This window comes from Sorex fumeus, unplaced genomic scaffold, assembly GCF_029834395.1.
Source record: "Sorex fumeus unplaced genomic scaffold, SorFum_2.1 ptg000006l, whole genome shotgun sequence".
NCBI lineage: Eukaryota > Metazoa > Chordata > Mammalia > Eulipotyphla > Soricidae > Sorex > Sorex fumeus.
This window is the reverse complement of record NW_026606063.1, coordinates 55,066,151-55,089,548: the sequence shown is the minus strand read 5'-3', so window position 1 is coordinate 55,089,548 and position 23,398 is coordinate 55,066,151. Positions and strand designations below refer to the sequence as shown.

Here is a 23,398-nt window from a genome sequence, read left to right as displayed (position 1 = left end):
CACACTCTTGCCGGGCTCATTTAATTAAAGATGAATATTTTCTTCATCTTTAAAAGAGTGGCTTTGGTTGTGAAATTAGTGAATAAATTATCTAGTAATTAGTGGATTTTTTGACACCATGATAAGAATGGAGCGATAGCACAGCGGTAGGGCGTTTGCCTTGCACACAGCCAACATGGCACACCCGAGTTTGATTCCTCCGCTCCTCTCGGAGAACCCGGCAAGCTACCGAGAGTATCTCGCCCACATGGCAGAGCCTGCAAGCCACCCGTGATGTATTCGATATGCCAAACACAGTAACAACAAAATCTCCAATGGAGACGTTACTGGACCCGCTCGAGCAAATCGATGAACAATGGGAGGGCCTTTTTTTTTCGAGCATGATAAGAAGGTGTCATGATGTGCCATGTTGGCTGTGTGCAAGGTGGGGGGTGGGAGGCATGCTGGGATCCGTGGTGGTGGGAAATGAGCACTAGTGGAGGGATGGGTATTTGATCATTGTATAATTAAAACCCAAGCACAAAAATTTGTAGTCTAAAACTGTACCTCATGGCGTCTCACTAATAAAAAAAAAAGAATTTGTTTTTATATCTTCTCCCTTTGTCAACTTAATAACTTTTACATCTCTTCCACTGTCAATTTAGTAATTTTCTAGGAGATACATTATTTATACCTTATTTATTTGGGGGAATTTTATTATTTTTTTATATTGCTAAGTAAAAATTTAAGACAAAATTTTAAAATAATCTATAAAAGCCGAGAGTTTTATTACTATATATAATGGACAAACACATTTAGACTTATCATGAAAATAAAAATCAAACAAATATAGTATATATTTATTTTCTAAAGAAATATATTTTTATTGAAATTTTCATTTTCTTACAAAGCAATTAAAGAACTCATTCTTGAATTTGCACGCAGTTCAATGGTACAATGACTGCCTCCTTATGAGACTTACTGTGGAACTGTAGTACATTTCCTTAAGCTCCGCAGAGAGAATCATTGTCTGGTCCCACTTTTATAGAAAACAATTCAAGTTTTACCCACTATATTATACTTAGCTCTCTTGAAACGACTGTTTTAGTGGATTAATACTAATTTACATATAGTTATAAAGACAGACTTTGACTCTTTACAGATTAAATGCCCATTTATACATGGAGTAATTGTTTGAATTATTGGAAAATGTATAGTATATATAGACATAGATGTACTACATATGTCTATAAATAAAATAGTACTTTAAGGTATTCTTTGGCTAATTTAAATGCCCTTAGCAGATGCATAAAAGTCTAAAATGAAAATGGTCCCACTATTATTGTCAATCTTAAGACTGAACTTGTGCGGTAAGTTCCTATACTATTGACTGTTAGCATCTCCAGGTCCACGATGTATTCCCTTGGTCCTGATAGTGACTTCACCAGCACCAGCATTGCACTTACAGGACTTGTTTGCTAAAATGAAAAAAAAAAGAAAGTAATTTTCTTGGATTGAAGTTTCTATCTATGAGTATACGTTTTATAAGAGTTAAGAGAAGAATTCTGAGGGTGAGATAAAAGTCAGAGCTTTTATTTCTTATCCACACATAGCAGTTGAAAATTACAGGGTCATATATATATATATATATATGCACACACATATATATATCTTTCCTCTATATCTATTAATATTTCTTTTCACTTTAGTGAGTTCTGGTGAGAATCTGATAATTTCTGAACTGGTAAACAGTTATCATCTTCATACACTGTGCATCTTTTAATATTTTAGTAGGTGAAGAGACTTATAAATAGTTCATTTCAATGGAATGTGGCAAGTGGCAGATATGAAGATATGTAGGATACATTTGAAGATGTATAAAGATATCTATGTAGGAAAAAAGAAGAGAAAAATTAAAGCACTAAGGAGTAAATCAAGATAAATAGAAGTTTCATAATGAAGTGTGTGCTGGAGAACAGGTTGCACTTTGATTTAGGTGGAGAAGTAATGGTGCTGGAAAGTGGAGGGAGATGAGGTTCTAGAGGCAGGTAAATGCATATTGTAAAATTGGAAGCTTTTTGTTTGATTTTTTGGCCACATCTGGAGGTGTTCAGGATTTAATCCTGACTGTGTGCCCCAAAAAAACACTCCTGGAAGTGCTTGGGGGAACATATGGAGTGCTGGAGATTGAACCTGAGTTGGCCACATGCAAGACAAGTCTCCTACCTGCCATATTATCACTTTGGTCCTATATTATAAATTAGACTACTTAGGATAAAATAGACAGCACTCAAAAGGAGAGAGAGAACAAAAGGGAATGCCCTGCCACAGAGGGTAGGGGGTAGAATGGGGTGGATTGGAGCGGGGGAGGGATACTGGGATAATTGGTGGTGGAGAATGGGCACTGGTGGAGGGATGGGTACTCGATTATTGTATAACTCAAACCCAAGCACAAAAATTTGTAAGTCTGCAACTGTACCTCATGGTGTTTCACTAATAAAAATTAAAAAAAAAAGAATAGAACTCTCCTTCTTCATCTCCCAAGCTGTGCTGATCTTCTCCGCCACCCAGTCTTTACCCCATTTACCCCACACCAGGTTTCCGTGGGGGAGTGGCAGTTTCAGAAGTGGGCATGGCTTCTGTGGAAGTGGGCATGGCCTAATTTTCAGCAGGGCAACGCTCAAGCAGCTGCTGGTAGTTTACACATACCAAGGAACCTAGTCCCCATACCTATGCACCAGCATGAAGAAACAACGCAAATCCCCACCACGTGGGGACAACGATGAAAAGAGTCCAGAAGCCTCACTAGGTGCTACTCACCTAGAGGACCTCTCTGAGAAAGAAATCAGATATGAAGTCATGAAGATGTTCAATCAACTCAATGAAACAGTCAGACAGATATCCAGTAACATGACAGAAATAATTTTCAAATTACGGGAAGAAATGAAAGTAGAAATGTCATGAATAAAAGGTTCCATAGATGAAATAAAAAACTCAGTCTGTACCTCAACAGTAGAATCACCACAGCTGAAGAGAAAATCAGTGAGCTGGAAGATCAGCTGCACCAAGCCAACAGGCAAAAACAAACAATGGCAAGGGACCTCAAAAGAGCTCTAGAGAGAATTAGAGTCCTAGGAGATGATTGCAAGAGGAACAACATTAGAATCATTGGAGTACCAGAAGCTCAGAGAAACAATCCCAATGAAAAAACCATGGTTAAACAAATCATTGTCAGCTAAAAGAGACCCTAAGAAAAACACTCCAAGACATATCATAGTTAGAATGATCGATGCTGCCGATGGAGACACAATACTGCAAGCAGTAAGGTCAAAGAAGGAAATCACATACAAAGGAGCACCCCTTAGATTCACAGCAGACTTATCAGAGTAAAGCCTGAAGGCAATGGCGGGATATAGTGAACAAACTCACTGAAATGAATGCTTCACCAAGAATACTCTATCTGACTAAACTCTCACTCAAACTCAAAAGAACGGTACACTATTTTATAGATAAACAGCAGTTCAGAACTTCATAGACTCAAAACCAAACCTAAAACAAGGGCTAAAGGAGTTACTATAGACAAAACAAAACCTACAAGCACCACAGACCCTTACAGAAAGAAGACACAAAACCTGATAACAATAATCTCTCTCAACGTCAATGGTCTAAATTCACCAATTAAGAGACACAAAGTGGCAAAATGGATTCAGAGACAGAACCCAATATTCTGCTCCTTACAAGAAACTCATCTCAACAGACAGAGCAAACACAGACTCAAAGTCAAAGGATGGAAAACAATCCTGCAAGCAAACAGCTCCCTCAAATAAGCTTAGTGGCCATACTAGTATCCGACAACATTAATTTCAGATTGAAAGAGATTAAAAGGGACAGCGAAAACTATTTTCACTTCATCAAGGGATGCGTACAACAAGAAGAAATCACACTCTTAAATGCATATGCACCTAATGAGGGACCAGCTAATAATTAAAATAACTGCTAACAGATTTTAAGGAGGACATTGCTAGCAACACAGTAGTAGCTGGAGGTTTCAACATCGCCCTATCACCTCTGGATAGATCAACAAGAACAAAATTCAGCAAGGAAACACTGGCTTTGAAAGAAGAAATAGAGGATAAAGGGCTTATAGACCTATATAGGGCTTTACACCCCAAAAAGAGAGAATATACTTTCTTCTCCAGTGTGCATGGAACATATTCCAAAATAGACCATGTGCTAGGCCACAAAACATACCTCAATAGAATCAGGAAGATAGAAATAGTATCAACAATCTTTTCAGACCATGACGAACTGAGAATAGAAATGAATCACACACAGACACGAAGAACCAAATCAAAGACATGGAAATTAAATAACTCAAAGATGAACAATGAGTGAATCAGGAAGGAAGTCAAGGATGAAATCAAGAGATACTTGGAAACAAATGATAATGAACACACAAGCTACCAGGACTTATGGGATGCAGCTAAAGTCGTATTAAGGGGAAAATTTATAGCTCTGCAAGCATATCTCAGATGGAAGAAAGGATGCACATAAACAACTTGACTTCACAGCTCAAGATCTTAGAAAAGGATCAACTGAAGGAGTCCAAATCAGGCAGAAGGAAAGAGATCATAAAACTTAGAGCAGAAACCAACGACATGGAAACCAAAGAAACAATTCAAAAGATCAATGAAACAAAGAGCTGGTTCTTCGAGAAAATAAATAAGATAGATAAACCACTAGCAACACTCACAAAGAAAACACACAGAAAGAACCCTAATAAATCGAATCAGAAATAAGAATGGGGATATCATAACAGAAACCAAAGAAATTCAAAGGATCATCAGAGAATATTTTCAAAGTCTGTATGCCACAAAACAAAAGAACCTAGAAGAAAGAGATAAATTCATGGATTCCTATCATCTCCCAAAGCTGAATCAAGAAGATCTAGAGTACCTGAATAGATGTATTAACATCAAGGAAATTGAAACTGTAATCTAAAGTCTTCCCAGAAACAAAAGCCCAGGTTCAGATGGATTCACTAGCGAATTTTTCTAAACATTTAAAGAGGACCTACTGCCAGGTCTTCTCAAGATTTTTCAGGAAATTGAAAAAACAGAAACTGTCCCAAACAGTTTCGATGAAACCCATATCTCTCTAATACCAAAAGGAAACAAAGGCACCACAAGAAAAGAAAACTACAGGCCAATATCCCTGATGAAGACGGATGAGAAGATTCTCAACAAAATACTAGCAAATAGAATTCAACTACTCATCAAAAAGATCATACACCATGACCAAGGGGTATTCATCCTGGGGATGCAAGGATGGTTTAACACTCAGAAATCAATCAACATAATCCATCATATCAACAAAAGAAAAGATAAAAACCATATGATCATATCAATAGACGCAGAGAAAGCATTTGACAAGACCCAGCACCCGTTTATATGAAAACCCTCGCCAAAGTGAGAATAGAGGGGACTTTCCTCAATATAGTTAAAGCCATCTACCACAAGCCTACAGCAAGCATTATCCTCAATGGGGAAAAATTGAGAGCCTTCCCCCTAAGATCAGGGACGAGACAAGGATGCCCACTCTCTCCACTACTGCTCAATATAGTACTGGAATTACTTGCAATAGTGATTAGGCAAGAAAAAGATATTAAGGGCATCCAGGTAGGAAAGGAAAAAAATCAAACTCTCACTATTCGCAGATGATATGATACTATACTTAGGGAACCCTAAAACCTCTACCAAAAAACTCCTAGAAACAGTAGACTTGTATAGTAAAATTTCAGGCTATAAATCAATACCCAAAAGTCCATGACTTGCCTATATGCAAATAGTGAGAGAGAAGAAAGTGACATGAAGAAACAATCCCGTTCACAATTGTGTTCCCGAAAATCAAGTACCTAGGAATTAGTTTAACTAAGGAAGTAAAGACCTGTACAAAGAAAACTACAAAACGCTGCTTCAGGAAATAAAAGAGGACACGAGGAAATGGAAAAATATCCCCTGTTCATGGATGGGGAGAATTAACATTGTTTAAAATGGCAATACTTCCCAAAGCACTGTACAAATTCAATGCGATCCCATTATGATACCCATGACATTCTTCAAAGAAATGGAGCAAACACTCCTGAAATTTATATGGAATAATAAGCCTCCACGAATAGCTAAAGCAATTCTTGGGAAAAAGAAAATGAGAGAAATCAACCTCCCTAACTTCAAACTCTACTACAAAGCAGTAAAAATTAAAACAGCATGGTACTGGAACAAAGGCAGAGCTGTAGACCAATGGAACAGCGTTGAGTATACTGACATCTACCCCCAAACATATGATCATCTAATCTTCGAAAAGGGGGCAAGAAAAGTGAAGTGCAGCAAGTAGAACCTCTTTAACAAATTGTGCTGGCAAAAGTGGATGACTACATGCAAAAAAGTGGGCTCAGATCTCTGCCTAACGCTATGTAAAAAAGTAAGATCAAAATGGATTAAAGACCTCAACATCAGACCGTAATCCATAAGGTACATTGAAGACAAAGCTGGCAAAACCCTCCATGACGTTGAAGTTAATGGTGTCTTCAAAGATGTCACACCACTAGCCAAGCAAGTGAAAACAGAGATAGATAAATGGGACTATCTTAAACTAAGAAGCTTCTGCACCTCAAAAGAAACAGTCACCAAAATACAAAGACAGTCTACAGAATGGGAAAGGATATTTGCCAAATACACCAAATACACATCCCACATGGGGTTGATATCAAGGACATACAAAGTACTGGTTGAGCTCCACAAGAAGAAAACATCCAACCAAATTAAAAAATGGGGTGACAAAAGGAACAGAAACTTTCTCAAAGAAGAAATCCGAATGGCTAAAAGGCACATGAGAAAATGCTCTACATCATTAATCATCAGGGAGATGCAGATCAAAACAACAATGAGATATTATTTCACACCACAGAGACTGGCCCACATCCAAAAAAACAAAAGCAATCCGTGCTGGAGCGGATGTGACGAGAATGGGACCTTCCTTCACTACTGGTGTGAATGCCGATTGGTTTAGCCCTTCTGGAAAACAGTATGGACGATTCTCAAAAAATTAGAAATCGAGCTCCCATTTGACCCAGCAAAACCACTCCTGGGAATATATTCCAGTGAGGCAAAAAAGTATAGTCAAAGTGACATCTGCACTTGTTTGTTCATTGCAGCACTCTTTACAATAGCCAGAATCTGGAAAAAACCTGAGTGCCTGAGAACAGATGACTGGTTAAAGAAACTTTTGTACATCTACACAATGGAGTACTATGTAGCTGTTAGAAAAGATGAAGTCATGAAATTTACATACAAGTGGTACTACATGGAAAGTATCATATTAAGCGAAATGAGTCAGAAAGAGAGGGCTAGATATAGAAAGATTGCATTCATCTGGGGAACATAAAGTAACAAAATAGGAGACTAACACCCAAGAGTCGGGGAGATTAGTACCAGGACTTATGCTATATGGCTTGGAGGCCAGCCACACATTCTAGGGGAAAAGGGAGCTCAGATAGAGAAAGGAGCACCAAATAAAGGGTGTTGGGAGGATTCTCCCAGGATGAGAGAAGCATGTGAAAGTAGACTACAGACCAAACATGATTGCCACTCAATGCCTCTTTTGCAAACCACAACACCCAAAAATAGAGAGAGAAGAATACGGAATACCCTGCCACAGAGGCAGGGTGAGATGGGGGGATGGGGCGTGGGAGGGATACTGGGACCAGTGGTGGTGGAAAATGGGCACTGGTGGAGAGATGGGTGTTTGATCATTGTATAATTGAAACTCCAAAATTTGTAAATCTACAACTGTACCTCATGGTGTTTCACTAATAAAAATTTAAAAAAAAGAATAGACAAAGTGGATTGACATTCTTCAATTACCTCAACAAGTGTATATTAAACTTAGTGAGAGAATGTGCATGTTATAAAGTTGGGCTTTGGAGAAGTCAACATTTAAGGAGTCAGAGGAGAAAAGGACCGAAAGAAACTGAATTAGAAAACGTGAGACCAGCAATGTCCAATAAATCAGGAGAGGCTGAAGGTAGCTGGAACTGAGAAATGCCAGCTGAATATTAGCAGTGTGGATTTCACCGGTTTCTTTTTTTTCTGTCCCCAGAAAGAGTTTTGTAGGGAGATAGAAACAGAAAATAGAGGATTGACTAGGAATAAGAAAGCAGGGCCATAAATAAAAACTGTACTTTCAGAAGTCTGGCAGGGAAAAAAAGTGGGGAAAACCACATCTATATGGAGAAACAAGTTAAAATATGTATGTATATAGTAGGTAGAAAGCAAGATGATAGAACACAGCTCCAGAGAAGATAAAATGAACATATGGTGGGTTAATCTTGATTGATAGAAATGAAATCCTTTGTCTTTGGAAAACATGAATGGAAATGTAAGAATGGGGTGAATATAAGTTTGTAGAAGATATTTGTCGGTCTCAGCAGTCTCAGAAGAATATGAGGTAAATTCAGCTACCTAAAGGAAGGGGTTTCAAAAGAGAGTAAGAGTAAGAAGGAAAGTGCCTACCATAAAGGCAGAGGGAAGGATGATGCAGTGGTGGCAGTAGGGATACTGGGGACATTGGTGGTGGAAAATACCCACTGGTGGAGGGATAGGTGTTTGATCATTGTATGACTGACTCTCAATCAGGAAAACTTTATAACTGTATCTCACAGTGATTCAATTTTAAAAAATAAAGGAAGGGGCATAAGGGCTAAAAGACTGTGGATATATTTTTAGTCAGGGGATAAACCAAAGAAAAGGAAAAGACATAGGATTGTTGACCATAGAGAAAACTATGAAGTGAAATACTTATGATATTGCCGACTTGTAAATTTGTATGATTATATAGGTATCATTTGTAGAACTGATGTAGGCCCGATGAACAGGAATTTGAAGTGTTTTGACAAAACAAAGAAATTGGCCACCAAACAGATCGACTGAAAGAGACAAGAGCATCAGGGGATTAGCATTACTTAGAAGTTGAAGAGCAGACAGGGTGAGAGAGAGGGGAGGAAGAGGCAGTCCTTGAGAGGGTCACTGGAGACATATTATTATTATGTGGAATTGCTGTATGCGAGAACTAAGGCAGGGTATGACCATAAGATTTGTGGCAAAGTGGCATGAATGTCATAGGGGACATGATAGCTGAAGAACTGTAAATAAGATATTGAATAATCATGGTAGTGCCAAGATAAGATTACAGAAAGATTCTCCACAATCTAGCCTTCCTTTATCTCAGGACCTTTGCTCTTCTCTTTGTTCTAAATCATTCCCTGTAATATTGCTTTAGTGATCTCATTCATATCCATGACTTTTACTAGCATGTAGCTACCTGTAACTTAAATGGATTTTGAATTTCAAGCCTATATAGCTAACTTGCTTCTTATTTTTATATGATGTCTCATGAGAACTAGGATCTAATATGTTCAAATTGAATACTTCACTCTCTCTTCCTCACATATCCTTTGTCCCTATCTCATTTGCACAATTTGGAGGTTATCCTTCTCTTTCACCTCCTCATAGAAAATTACTTATAAATCAAGCAGTTCTTTTCTATAGCTTTGTAAATATTTCCACTATTTCTTATCCACCGCCATTACCCAAGTAAGCACTCTCTTGAACACTTACTAGCCATTTAATTTACATCTTGCTTACTCCAGTCCAGCATCTACAGCTTAGCCAGGTATGTTTTAGTTTTAGTTTTAGGGACACATCTGATGGAGCTCAAAATTCACTCTGGTGGGCTCAGAGGACCATATAGGATACCAGGGATTGATTAAATCCAGGTCAGCTATGTGAAGACAAACACCTTACCCATTGTACTACCACTTCAGCCCCAGCCAGGTATGTTTTCAACATGAAAATGTAATAGCAACTTATTTACTTAAACTGTTAATATGATCTGTAAGGCATTGTGTCATTTTAAGTCACTTTACTTCTAGTACTTAGTTTTAGACCAATTGAACTGTTTTGTATACCTTTCATTTGCTATTGTATAATTTGTCCTTGAGTATAAATTAATTTATTTCCCAGGAAGTTTCTAGACACTTCTATCTTGGTTAGACTGACTTTTTAATGTACTGATGAGCAAGTCCCAATGCTTAATTATAACACTAAGCATTCTTGTGAACTCTTGATAATAAGCTCTATAGGGGCAGGAATTGACTTGGTATAGTCAACTTACTTAGTAAGTCAACTTACTAAGTATCTAGGACCTAGCATTGTGCTTATCCCTTATATCCAATAGTTGTATGTAATATTAATACCTTGAAAGTATTGATTGAATCAGCTCATTTATTTAAAAAACATTGCTGGAAGAACTCTTACACATAGGTACAGTTCTACATGCTGAGGGCAGAAGAAGGAACAGATAGGTAAAGTTGGTCTCTATTTCATTACATTTATACTCTAGCGACCAACATAGACCAACAAATACTATGCACAGTGGTGATAAACAGTATGAAGAAAATCAAGGCTTTGTAATAGAAGCTATAGCCTATTAGGAGTGGGATAAAGATGGTATTCTATCTTTTATTTCATGTGCTATTTATTTACAATTATTTACTTATTACAACTAATATTTATTTAAAAATTTTATTTGTCTATGGTCTTTTGATACTATTAATAATGGTCTCACATGCGAAAAATTCAACCCCACACCCATAACTAGTGTACTAATTTATCCTCACCTAGGACCCCAACATCCCTCCTTTTTATTCCTTCCCCACTCTATTGCCTGGATCAGTTCTTCCAATGTGCTGCCATTGGACTTTTGTTGCTACCTCACTATGTATCTGTAAATCCTACACATGGGAGACATGATTCTGTATCTGTCACTTTACTTCTGACTGACTTCACTCAGCATGGTATCAGAGTTCCAACTCTGGTGCTGTAAATTGCATGATTTTGTTTATTCTCAGAGCTGCATAGTATTCCATTGTGTATATATAAAACCATAAACTCTCAATCCATTTATTTGTAATTGGGCATCGGGTTGTTTTCATATCTTAACACTCCTTGAAATAAGCAACTGTGTACTGCATACACTCATTAAGGAGCCAAGTATACAGTAGGTGCTTAATTAGGCTTGTTCATAGAGTTTATGCATGATATGCCCTCTGTACAAGTGGAATTTCAGGGGAGGTATTTTACAGTACTTGATTCAGCTACTTTTTAAATTATGTGATAATACATAATCTTAAAATGTCTTTTTACAGATGAAGTAATGAAATTCATATACAAGTGGTACTACATGGAAAGTACCATGCTAAGCGAAATGAGTCAGAAAGAAAGGGACAGACATAGAAAGATTGCATTCATCTGGGGAACATAAAGTAACAAAATAGGAGACTAACACCCAAGAATAGCCGAGATAAGTACCAGGAGGATTACTCCATGGCTAGGAGGACATCCGCACATGCTAGGGGGAAAAGGCAACTCAGATAGAGAAGGGAGTACCAAATAAAGGGTGTTGGGAGGTTCTTCTCAGGATGGGAAATGCGTGATGATAGTAGACTATAGACCAAACAAGATTTCCACTTAATGTCTCTTTTGCAAACCACAGCATTCAAAAGGAGAGAGATAACAAAATTGAATGCCCTGCCACAGATGTAAGGTGGAATGAGGGGATAGGGGGTGGGAGGGCTACTGGGTTCATTGATGGAGAATGGGCACTGGTGGAGGGATGGGTACTTGATCATTGTATAACTGAAACCCAAGCAGAAAAATTTATAAGTCTACAATTGTACCTCATGGTGTTTCACTAATAAAAATTTAAGAAAATAAAATAAAATAAAAAATGAAGAAAAAAAATGTCTTTTTTTTACTTTAAATGGATTTGTTTCAAATTATTTAACTTTGGTATTATAAAGGTTGATTTATAACATTCATGAGAAAAAAAGAGATTTTACTTGAACAAATACCATGGCATTTGTATTTGGAAATATCAAGTCAGTGAATGTACTTATATGAACCATAAAACTTTTATTACAATGAAAAGACAGGTTGAAATATTGATTGTTGATTCTTCTAGAAAATTTTACTTTCTTGAATTGTCACTAAGTTCAAAATAGAAAGGCATTTTTAGAGTTTGAGAAATTTATTTTATTGTTAAGGGTAGAAAATAATGTTATTTGTTTGGGCTAGAATAATTAAATTGGTATTATCTGAGTTGTGTAAAATTCATTTAGAGGAAACAAAGTATCTAATCTATCTTAAATTTAAAGCATAAAATATTTTTAAATGTTCTTAGCTATTCGAAAAAAAGGATAGTAATTGTGTTTTAGGCTGAATTTTTTCTTTCTGTAATTGGTCATGAAAAATTAAATATTTCTAATTTATTGGCAAGGAAAGATAATCACATATTTCTGGAGCTGGAAGAAATTTAAATATCAAAGAGCAGAATAATTGTGTAAACATTAAAAATCTGTAAACTTTACCACAAGAATGAATTTCCCAATTTACTCTGCACATACTCAAAATAAAAAATTGACTTCAAAATTTGATTCAAAATGAAGATTTCCCCAAGGAGTTTTGAGAGAATTGTAACTAGATGAATAACATCCTTAGTGTGAAACAGTTACCGTAATCCTGCAAACTGTTTGGTTGGATGCCATAACTTTCACATGAAGTGGTTAGCCCTGTTTAAAATATGTCAGATTTTAACCTAAAATGAACTTGCTGAGATATTGCAGTGGTAACTGGAAGGTTGAAGCATTGAAGTGAAGGAGATCTCTTTGGAAATCCATGGAAGGATTAGGAGAGTTCTAGGAGCCAGTTTAAAGAAAGGCCAGAGGGATTTGAAAACAAAAAATAAAATAGGAGGCATTGTGAGGAAAGAAATGGTGGACTTCACAGCAATATTTTACATAGGCACTGAAAGAAAGATAAAAGACAAAGGTTACTTCACATTGTTTACCTGGAAGTTGACAAGAATAGTACCATTTTTGACACATGGTATAGGGTCCTGGGGACCATTTCTCAGAGACTTCCAGGTTTCTGCTTTGGTATAAATGTAAATAATTTATGAATGTAATAATATGAAATTCAATGTTTTTGAAAATAAATCCTTTTCAGAATTTACTTTTTTATGTATACTTAACTCTCATCTACTTGTGGTAGAAGTTTGGGGTGTGTGTGTGTGTGTGTGTGTGTGTGTGTGTGTGTCTATGTGTGTGTGTGCATGCTTGTGTCTTGGAGATTATGTAACAATCCAGTAGAATTTACTACTTGGTATCTGTGTCACTTTAGAAAACCCAATTAATTTGAATTTCACACTTATGTAATACTGAGATAAAGAATAATGTCTGTTTCCAAGAATGTTAAACAAGATGATGTACACAGAATGCTCTAATACAATGCCTACACATAAACTCTTTATTTGAATATTATTTTGTGAAATTTGTTATTTCTTGGCGAGTGAGAGATGCTGGGATTAATTTGCTTTTCTTCTATATGAATATGATCAAACAACAATAGCAATAACAAACTAGTACATTTGTCCACAGTTAAGTCAGCTCTTATCAGAATACTTACTCTTTGTCCACAGTTAAGCCTGCTCTAAGAATACTTACTCTTAAGTAGAATTCTCCATTTTCATTTCCAGATTTAATCCGAAAAGTGTTGATTGTATTGGCATAAATGGTTGTGGCCTGTATCTGGAAAATGTCAGATGGCACAGACCTCTCAGATCGAATGCTCATGTATTTGTAAACTATCGACTGGGGAAGTTCTCGACACACTGTATTTGAGACTGGGCAAACACATCGGCTACAAAGACAAACAAAAGCATTCACTAGTGTAGTTTGGTAAAATCAGAAGTCTCTCACTTTCAAAAGTTCTGATTTTTCTTACTTTTCTGATGTTAGAACGTAAGGATCTTGACAAGGATTTCGTGGGTAACAACGAAAGCCACCATGATAATTCCAACACATTTCATCTTCCCGGCATTCATTTGTGGTTTCACACTCATTTATATCTGTAGAGATGTAGAGCCAGAGTTTACCAATCTAGATAAATTATGTAAGTGAAAGATTCAGGTTTGCATGGAAAGGAGGTGTGTGGGAATCTGATGTGTTTAAATTGCTTTTAGATATAATACTGTATAGGACTTGATTCCTTGCATTTAATTTAGAGCAGATGTACTTGAGCCACTCTAGATATATTGGAACATGTATTATTTAATAATATATTATTAAGAATCTGTTGCTCCTCTGTTGAATTCAAAGTCAAATACTAGTCTTTTAACTCATTTATTTAAAGGTTAAAAATGCCACTTTTGCCCTCCAGGAAATTGTAATTTAGATAAAAGTATAGATTCAGTAGCAGTTAGTTATAAAATAAAATGGAATTAAATAAGAGATAGGTTTACTGAAAAATTATACATAGAACTGATTAATTATGCCTGATGGAGTAGGGAAGACTGAGGAAGGAGCAATGTCTCAAATTGGCATTGAAGGGAATTGACTATAGCATTCAAAAATTTGTTTATTATTTAATGGCTGAGAATGTAACAAGTAAACTTGGGGAAATTTAAGAGACAATAATGGCTAGTGTTGTTGTTTCAGTAACAGTAAAATGATGATTCATATGTGATCTTCTGGAAGTAGATTACACTTTCCAGAAGAAGTACAGCTCAAAAAATGAAGATATGAAATCTTCTACCTTGTGTCATAAAATTTAAAGACGTGGAAGATGACCAATTAAGGAGTCTCAAGTGGTGAAAGGGCAATTAGAAAAAAGAAAAGCAAGGAAGTCAGAGAGAAAGATAAGTACAAGAAAATGTGTCATGGATAGGCCAGACTGGACAAAGATTGATTTTAGATTTGGGTATTTAGGAGTTCCCAGATGACATCTGATAGAACAGTTTACATTACCATAAAGCCACTCTATAATAATAATAAAAATAATAATAATAACAATTATATTAACTCCAAACCACTTCGTATGTCTATATGTCTATCTTTCTTTACATTTTAGTAGTGATTTAGGTTTCTATCCAATAGAGGCTTTCCAAATAGTCATTCCCCAAAATCTGATATTCATCCACTAATTCCATAAGTATTCTCTGAATTCTTGTTGCAAGGTAGGCTTGACTTGGTTTCTGGGAAATTATTTCTTTCTCCTCATTGTGTTCTCATATCTCATGTTCCCCTTTTTACTCATGTTTTCTTTCCACTTTGTGTTATTGAAATATTTATTTTTGTCTTCTATTAGCTAGCAGACTTCTTTTGGGGAAGGGGACTCACAAGCAGTGCTCCCTGGCCTCACTGGTTGGCTGGAGTTCAATGCAAAGGACTGAGGATGTGCTGCTTCAGAGCTGAGGGTACCTACTCCATCCATTTGATGTCGATGGCCTCTAGGGGCAACATCTACAGATGCTCAAGGAACCATGTGGTGCCATGAATTAACCCTGGCCCATTGTATGCTTAACTTCTGTACTGTTTCCCAGTCCCTTACTTACAAACTTGTGGAAAAGGGCTGTCATACCCATTTCTAAATTCCCTTCATTATAACACTAATGTACTGGGAGCACTTGGCTTTATATACATATTAAATCCTAATAAATTGCTCCTCATCATGTAGAGATAAGGGAAGAAAGAATCTCTGACTTTGAGGGTTAATTAGGTTGCACAAGTTCATACAGTTAATAAGAGGCATCTTTCCACTGCAAAGTACTGCATCTTCTAAGTGCAAATTATTCCAGGCTTTGTCTTTGTGGAAAAAAAATTATTTTAGCATCCAAACTAAAAGCTAAATCTATCTGGAACTTAAGAGAAGACTGGAAAAAGTTATGTAGTTTCCAAGAGTCAGTTACAATAAGTATCCTCTTTGGACAAATTATGGCTAAAGAAAAAACAAGATTACTCAGAAAAATCATAATTGACTTGTCCTTTCAGTATTCGCGATTTTGAAAAAATAAAGATGCTGTTTACTACAGAGAAAACTAAAACTCATTTATTATAGTTGGTTAATAGCAAAAGAAAATTTTATATAACTTTAAATTTGTTTAGAGCCCAGCATAATCAACTATCAACTTCTTATTTATTCTGGATGGTTTTCTAGAAATTATTAATGATATTAAAGTATTTGACGAAATATTTGTGTTCTCTGTTTATGTTTTCCTCTCTTCCCCTGATGCCAGTTCCATCCTCCAAACAAACAGATTTTCATTTTCCAAGACCGGATTGAGAAGTTTTTATCTCCAAAATAAGCCTTCAGAGGAAGGCAAGAATTTACTCGTCAGTTTACTGCAGTCTATGGACAAGGTTTGGAAGGGATAGTTTCAGTGGGGGAAACCAATTATTCTGTAATTGAAGCTTTATGTCTTTAAGATACAATACTCTCGAACCTCTTAATTTGCTATTCCTGTAAATTTTCATATTTAATTACAATGTGAATATATATTTCCATATATAGATTAGGTATATAATATTACACTGTGTGTTAATTTGAATATATGTTTTGCTAAATGTGAAGTCAACTTATGATAACATTAAAATGAAAAAACCCAGACATTTGTTTGAAGGACTCCAGGAAAATCGGTTAAGATATCTCACTGACTAACATTTTCCTGCATGTAATAAACACATTAAAAGTGTTAGTTAGGACTCTAAAAGTAAAACTACATGAATGGAATGTTTTTTCAAAATCTGCATTACAGAGTCACTAGTAACTTAGAATGAATACATTCACTGTGCATTAAACAACATATCAATTATATTCTTTTTAGAGGTTGTAGTCTAGTTGAGTAAGCATACTATAAAATCCTAGGTTATAGAGGATGCTCTGAGTTTATATTTTCTTATGTAGACTAGTATCCCAAGTGTTTCCCTTCCATGATATTTTATGTTTTGGGGCTTGAGGAGCACAACTGGCAGTATTCAGGACTAACTTCTTGGTATTCAAGGACTTCTTCTGGGCAGTTCTCAGAGGACCATAGGCAGAACCAGGGATTGAAACTGGGACTTTCACATGCAAGGCAAGTGCTATTTTTCTAACCCCTAATTCTTTTATTTCTTAATATACTTTCAATGCTTTATATATCATCTATTAATATAATTAAGTTAATTTTAGTTTTGATTAAAAAGAACTCCAGCGAAGATTTGCTACTTGGCTATTGACATTGCTGGGAAAATTTCACAAACAATTTTGAATTGTACAGGTCATCTAATTCACTAGTCATTTTCTTATTTGCTATCTTATTTTTTTCTTTTGAAGGAGTACTGATATTTATTCAGCCACTGATTATCTGATTGAATTGTGCATGAATTCCACCTTACTTTTTTTTCATTTTTTATAATTTTATTTATTGAATCACCGTGAGAGCAGTTACAAAACTTTTGGGTCTAAGTCTCAGTCATACAATGAAACACCCGTACCTTCACCAGTGCCCATTCTCCACCACCAAAAACCCCCAGTATACCCCCATCCCACACCCTCCCCCTACCTGTGGGGCAGATGATTTCCACATTATCTCTATCTACTTTGATCACATTCAATATTTCGACACCAGACCCACCATTATTATTTGAGATTTTACCCCAACACTCAGATATGCTGAAAAGGCAACAATAGACAATTTGTGTTCTATTGCTGGTTATGAGTAACATATGATGTCATGTGGCTGCAGTAGGGCCATGTGGTTTTGAAATTCTGAAATTTTAACACTTAAATCTGGAGGGATTTTTGCCAAAAGCCACTGGGTTTCGAGATCTGCTCCTGAGTCTCTGGGATCATGGCCATTGAGTAGTTTGATGAGGAACCAGAGAGGCCGTTCGTGGGCGATGACTTGGGGTCTCGTTGGGGTGGGGAGGACAGGCCCGGCTCCCCTGCCCCATGCCGTGAGGCCCAACAAGTTTCGTCACTGCGGGCCCAAGCCTGACTGTCCAATGGCCTCTGGAGGATGACGGCCACCAAGCCACCAAGAGGGAGCAGGCGGAGGGAAAATACCCTTTCCTCTCTGGGGTGGCTCGGCGACAGTAATGTACTGTGGGGTCCGGATGCATTTCTGCCAAAAGCCACTGGGTTTTGAGATTTGTTTCTGAGTCTCTGGGATCATGGCCGTTAAACAGCTTGATCAGGAGCCAGAGAGGCCATACTTGGGCGATGACTTGGGGTCTTGTTGGGGTGGGGAGTACAAGCCCGGCTCCACCCCCATCCTGTGAGGCCCTATGTGTCTCGTCACTGGGGGCCTAAATGTGACTATCCACTGGCCTCAGAAGGATGGCGGCCACTAGGCCGCCAGGGAGAACAGGCCAAGGCACAAAACCTATTCCCACCTGGGTTGGCCCAGCACTGGTAGTCTACTGCAGAGACCGGACACATTTCTACCTAAAGCCGCTGGGTTCCAAGATTCGTTTCGGAGTATCTGGGATCATGGCCATTAAGCAGTTCAATCAGGAACCAAAGAGGCCTTGCCTCCAATTATATAGCTGAGCCGGAGGTGGTTTGTGGGTGTTTTTCCCACATACCTAACTTTTGGTGGCACCATACCCCCTAGCTATCTTATTTTTTACCTCAACTTCCTTTTCTAGATGCCAAGGCTTAGACAGTTTTATTAATTATCTCATGATTATACAGATAGAATGCAGTACAGCTAGAACTCAAACACATTTTCTGTCAAGTTCATGAATTTTTTTTTTACTCTGTTTGCCAACATTAATGTGTTTGCACCAGTTTTCCAGGATTATTTATATTCTTTGCTTTTTATGAGCAGTATTTCTCCTATTGGCTGCTTGTAAGGCGAATGCCTTACCCGCTGTGCTACGCCCCTCTCAGAGAGCCCGGCAAGCTACCGAGAGTATTTGATATGCCAGACACAGTAACAACAAAGTCTCCAATGGAGACGTTACTGGGCCCGCTCGAGCTCGAGCAATTTCTCCTATTAAAGAGATTTTATTTTGCATATTGCATTGAAGAGAGGGAGAAGTGGGTGTATATTTTTAGATCTTTTGTAGATATTCTAAAATTACATTGGATAGAGAGCTTTGGTTTCTCCCTATGTGTTGTTATGAAGATCACCTGAATATTCATTTTAAAACTGAATCCAAGGATACTCCTACTGTACTTTATTTTTAATTTTTAAATTTTTTTTTTTTGCTTTTTGGGTCACATCTGGGGATGCACAGGGGTTACTCCTGGCTCTGCACTCAGGAATTACTCCTGGCGGTGCTCAGGGGACCATATGGAATGCTGGGTATCGAACCCGGGTCAGTGGTGTGCAAGGCAAATGCCCTACCTGCTGTGCTATTGCTCCAGCCCCTCCTACTGTATTTTTTAACCTAAGAATTTAAGCACATTTTAGTATATGAGGCTGATTTTCTCAGCACCTAACCTACTACTTAATTTATAATAGTGGCATTCTGGAGAATTAAGATTGTTTTGAAATATATTTAACCTGCATGATAAACTTTTGTTTAGACTCAAACTCATGATGAAAAGTTGTAATAATTAAATCTATTTTGAGTGTATGATTAGAGGATATATATGATGAGGATTATACAATTTATAAATAATGTATACTATTTTAAAATTAAATTTGCTAATATTTTATAAAATAAAAATCATTACTTTAAATTTTAATGAAAGCCACTGTAAACACTGATTATCCTCTTTGTGAGATGTGAATATCTTATGCTAAAGACAAGAGAGCTAGCTCATATGGTATATTTAAGAGGGAAAATGAAGTGTGTGATAGAGTCCTCTAATTTCCTCTCTATTCTTTCTGAACACTTAGCAGATAGGAAAACAATAAGCTTACCTTGACATGTTCTACTTCTCACCACTTGGTATCCCTGGGGGCACATACAAGAGAATTTCCCAGGTTCATTAACACATTGATATTGACACAAGTAGCTTGAGCTTCTACACTCATCGATGTCTGTTGAATCATACAAGAGCAAGGACACAGAGTTGGAAAATATGCATCACTACTTTGAAAATATTATTTTAGATGCATTTAGAGAGGGAAAACATCATTGCAAACTGAATCAGAAATGTCAGCTCATTTGCTCTAGAACTTCATAGCACAGAGTTTTAATTATTTTCAATTTTATTCCATTAGTACAACAGGTTGGTAATTGCTGAATCTATCTATACTTGCTGATCAGACTGAACAAATTTACTTAAAGTTGATACTCTTTATGTTGGGATCTGCATACTCACCCATAATACAGATTTGTTTTTGTCTTATCAGGTATTGGGTGACTCTTCTGCCAAATTAATCTGAGATTTAATTAGCCATTAATCAGCCCCATCTAGCTTCCAGAGATAACATCTGGGTTGAGTTTGATTTTCATAGGAAGAATGCTATGCATTTCTCAATGGTGTAGTCCCAATAAATTGCGTGGAAGGGCAGAAGCAATTATTCAGTGCCAATCCTTTTGGTTTGAGCCCAGTGGCATCATGGGAAGTCTCCCTGTTTGGAGTATGAACTTTGAAGTTAGATAAAACTAGGAGGGTTCATGAGGAAGTCAAGGATATCAAGAGTCAATGGCATCCCCCTCAGGATGTCTTATGCTTTTAAAATTAACACAGAAGCCTGCATATACACAATGGACTTTGATAATCATTCCTCCAGCTAAACGACACTCATTAAATGTTTATCTGAAACACTATGATTAATAATACTTCTAATGACAGAATTTTAAGCATACAATGTTCCAATATCACACCCTCATCCAGAGTGTCGGCTTTCTTCCACCATTGTCTCAAACTCCCATGATGCACACACACACACACACACACACACACACACACACACACCCCTTGCTCTCCCTCCCCCATATGTAAATTCAGTTATGCAGATCAGTTCTCAGGTTTTGTTTCCCTTGGCCTTACTATATTCTGTGTCTCATGTGTGAGAGATCATCCTGTATCTGTTTCTCTCTTTTTGACTAACTTCACTCAGCATTATATCCCCAAACTTTTTATGTAGCATGAAATTGTATGATTTTATATTTTCTTATAACTGAGTAGTATTCCATTGTGTGTTTATATACCATACTTTATCCAGTCATCTGTTCTTGGACACTTGGACTGTTTCCAGATTTGGGTTATTATGAATAGTGAACTGCAGTGAACCTCTTAATCATGTGGAATGTAGAACCCAGGCAATTTAAAGAGTGTACATATATCACACAATGTCAGAAATGTGATTAGAGCAGATCATTTGACTCTTATTCTCATATTTTTGACATGCAATCAACTCTTTCTCATTTGAATATGCACCCTTATTGCTTTAGGTGGAATTTTTATTAGATGCAGAATTAACTGAGTAGTCTGGACTGGATTGAGAGATTTTACATTTCTTACAAACTCCCAGGAGATGCTATTGCTGCTGGCAATCAGATCACATTTTGAGAAGCAAGACATCAGAGCATCCTTTCTAACATTTAGACCAAGTCTGATTCTAATATTTCAGTTATTATTTTTCTCCCATCTCTTAAAATCCAGTGCTACAATTGAACTAAATTAACTGGATTTTAGAACAGAATTTCTAGAACAATTTTTTTATAAATTGTTACATAATTATATAAGGCAACAATAAGTACATGGACTGAATTCTTACTACAAATCATTCAGAAAATATTTTACCTTCACAATTGATCCTATCACTGCTTAGCTCATATCCTTGATTACATTGACAGATGAATGAACCAAGAATGTTGTAGCATTGCTGAGCACATGGATTGCTGGCATCACATTCATTTATATCTAAAAAAAGGTTACATACATTTATATCAGCTTTTAAACATGTCTTTTCTCATTTGTACTAATGTTACCTTATGATAAGTAAGTAATTCCCTAGCTGGATTCTTTGTTCTGCAGAAGCTCATTGGAGAATATCCATGTAGGTTTCATATTTGTTGGAACAACTTCAAATGTCTATTATACTTTTTTATAAAAGACCACTTTTTTCTATGAATGACAGTTAGTGTTTGATGACTTTTTCTAAAAGAATTTAATGATTATAATAAATGTATATTTCAGTGACTATTTTCTTTTATTGTTGTTCAAATACAAAAAGCCAAGACTATAAATAATTGATATAAGACACTCATACTGACAGGGTCTCTCAGCATGTTGTAGTGAAGATTTATTTGTGCTATTTATTACTTTTTAAATGGGTTCTGTTAAATTCCACTACAATTATAACATGAGCCTTTGAGACTCATACAGAGTTTTGCAATATTTGACGGCAGAGAAAATATTATGAAAAGGCATTTTTCCTGCACTAGATTCTTTCCTTGTTATGCCAATTCTAAAACTGTGTACTGTGACATTGCATTCTGAAAGGAGAGAAGCAGCATGTAAAAATCAGATGTGATTCTAGTGGAAAGTTTATGGATTTGAACTTGCAATAACCCCTTTGGCACCTTTTACATTTATATCACACATGTTGACTAGCTGGTGTGTATATCAATTGATCTGTAGCATATCTATGTCTATATCTATCTATCTATCTATCTATCTATCTATCTATCTATCTATCTATCTATCATCTATTTATCTATCTATCCATATATCACAGAAGAGAAATAAGTCCAGCAACTTAAAAAAGTTTTCCACATCTTGGCATGTTTTAAGAAATAGGTTGGTTATTGTCTTTCAGTTTTTTGCAGAAAAGCTTATGGGAAACATTCCACTAAATCACACAGAATACAGAAAATGCAGAAAATATCGCATGTGGCATATACTTTATTTTTAAGGAAAAAAAAAGTTAGTTAGGATGGTAGTTACCAAGGCTTACCTATGCAGGTATAGTTGTTTTCTGCCAACTGAAACCCAGGACTACACTGGCAATAAAATGATCCTGGTGTGTTCACACATCGTTGCTGGCAATATGGAGGCACAGAACATTCATCTATGTCTAGGTACACACACAAAGAGAAACAAATTATTGGTTATCCACGCAATAGTTTTGTCTCAATTTCTCAGTAGAGCTTTATCTAGAAATCCTATTTAGAGAAGAAGTCATTTAAAAAATAATTATTTTTCTTTTCTTTTCCTGGCTTTTTTGGTCATTATGACATGGGAAATACATTTGAAATATAATTGAACATATTTAAAATATACTTTGGGTTGTATTATGCAGTTAAATGAAATATTGATTACAAAAGTTTTAAAAAATACTGGTATGGAGAGATACTACAGTGTACAGATAGTATACTTGTCTTGTATGCAGCGCCCTCAGGTTCTATCCGTCATCTCAAATGGTTTCCCAAGCACCGCCAGAAGTAATTCCTGAGTAACCCCTCAGAATTGCCAGATATGGCCCCCCAACAAGACAAAATAAAACAAAAATGAACAAAATGTCTGGTTAAAGTGAGATGAGATTTAAATATAAGAAAATATTTAAGACATTTCATATA

At 36.5% G+C, this 23,398-nt stretch overlaps 1 protein-coding gene across 3 annotated transcripts in view; it reads right to left on the bottom strand.

Annotated features, from left to right (window-relative positions):
• Window positions 1-844: 844 nt before the first annotated feature.
• EFEMP1 (EGF containing fibulin extracellular matrix protein 1) overlaps window positions 845-23,398 on the bottom strand; it is a 78,223-nt gene continuing 55,669 nt past the window's right edge. For all 3 annotated transcript variants that reach the window (XM_056124684.1, XM_056124675.1, XM_056124691.1), the window contains exons 6-11: window positions 22,777-22,896; window positions 21,621-21,740; window positions 19,786-19,905; window positions 13,878-14,001; window positions 13,598-13,793; window positions 845-1,457 (exon numbers count right to left, since the gene is read on the bottom strand). In XM_056124684.1, coding sequence (XP_055980659.1) covers window positions 1,296-1,457; window positions 13,598-13,793; window positions 13,878-14,001; window positions 19,786-19,905; window positions 21,621-21,740; window positions 22,777-22,896 — 842 coding nt within the window. In that variant the 3' untranslated portion in view covers window positions 845-1,295. The remainder of the gene's footprint in view (window positions 1,458-13,597; window positions 13,794-13,877; window positions 14,002-19,785; window positions 19,906-21,620; window positions 21,741-22,776; window positions 22,897-23,398) is intronic.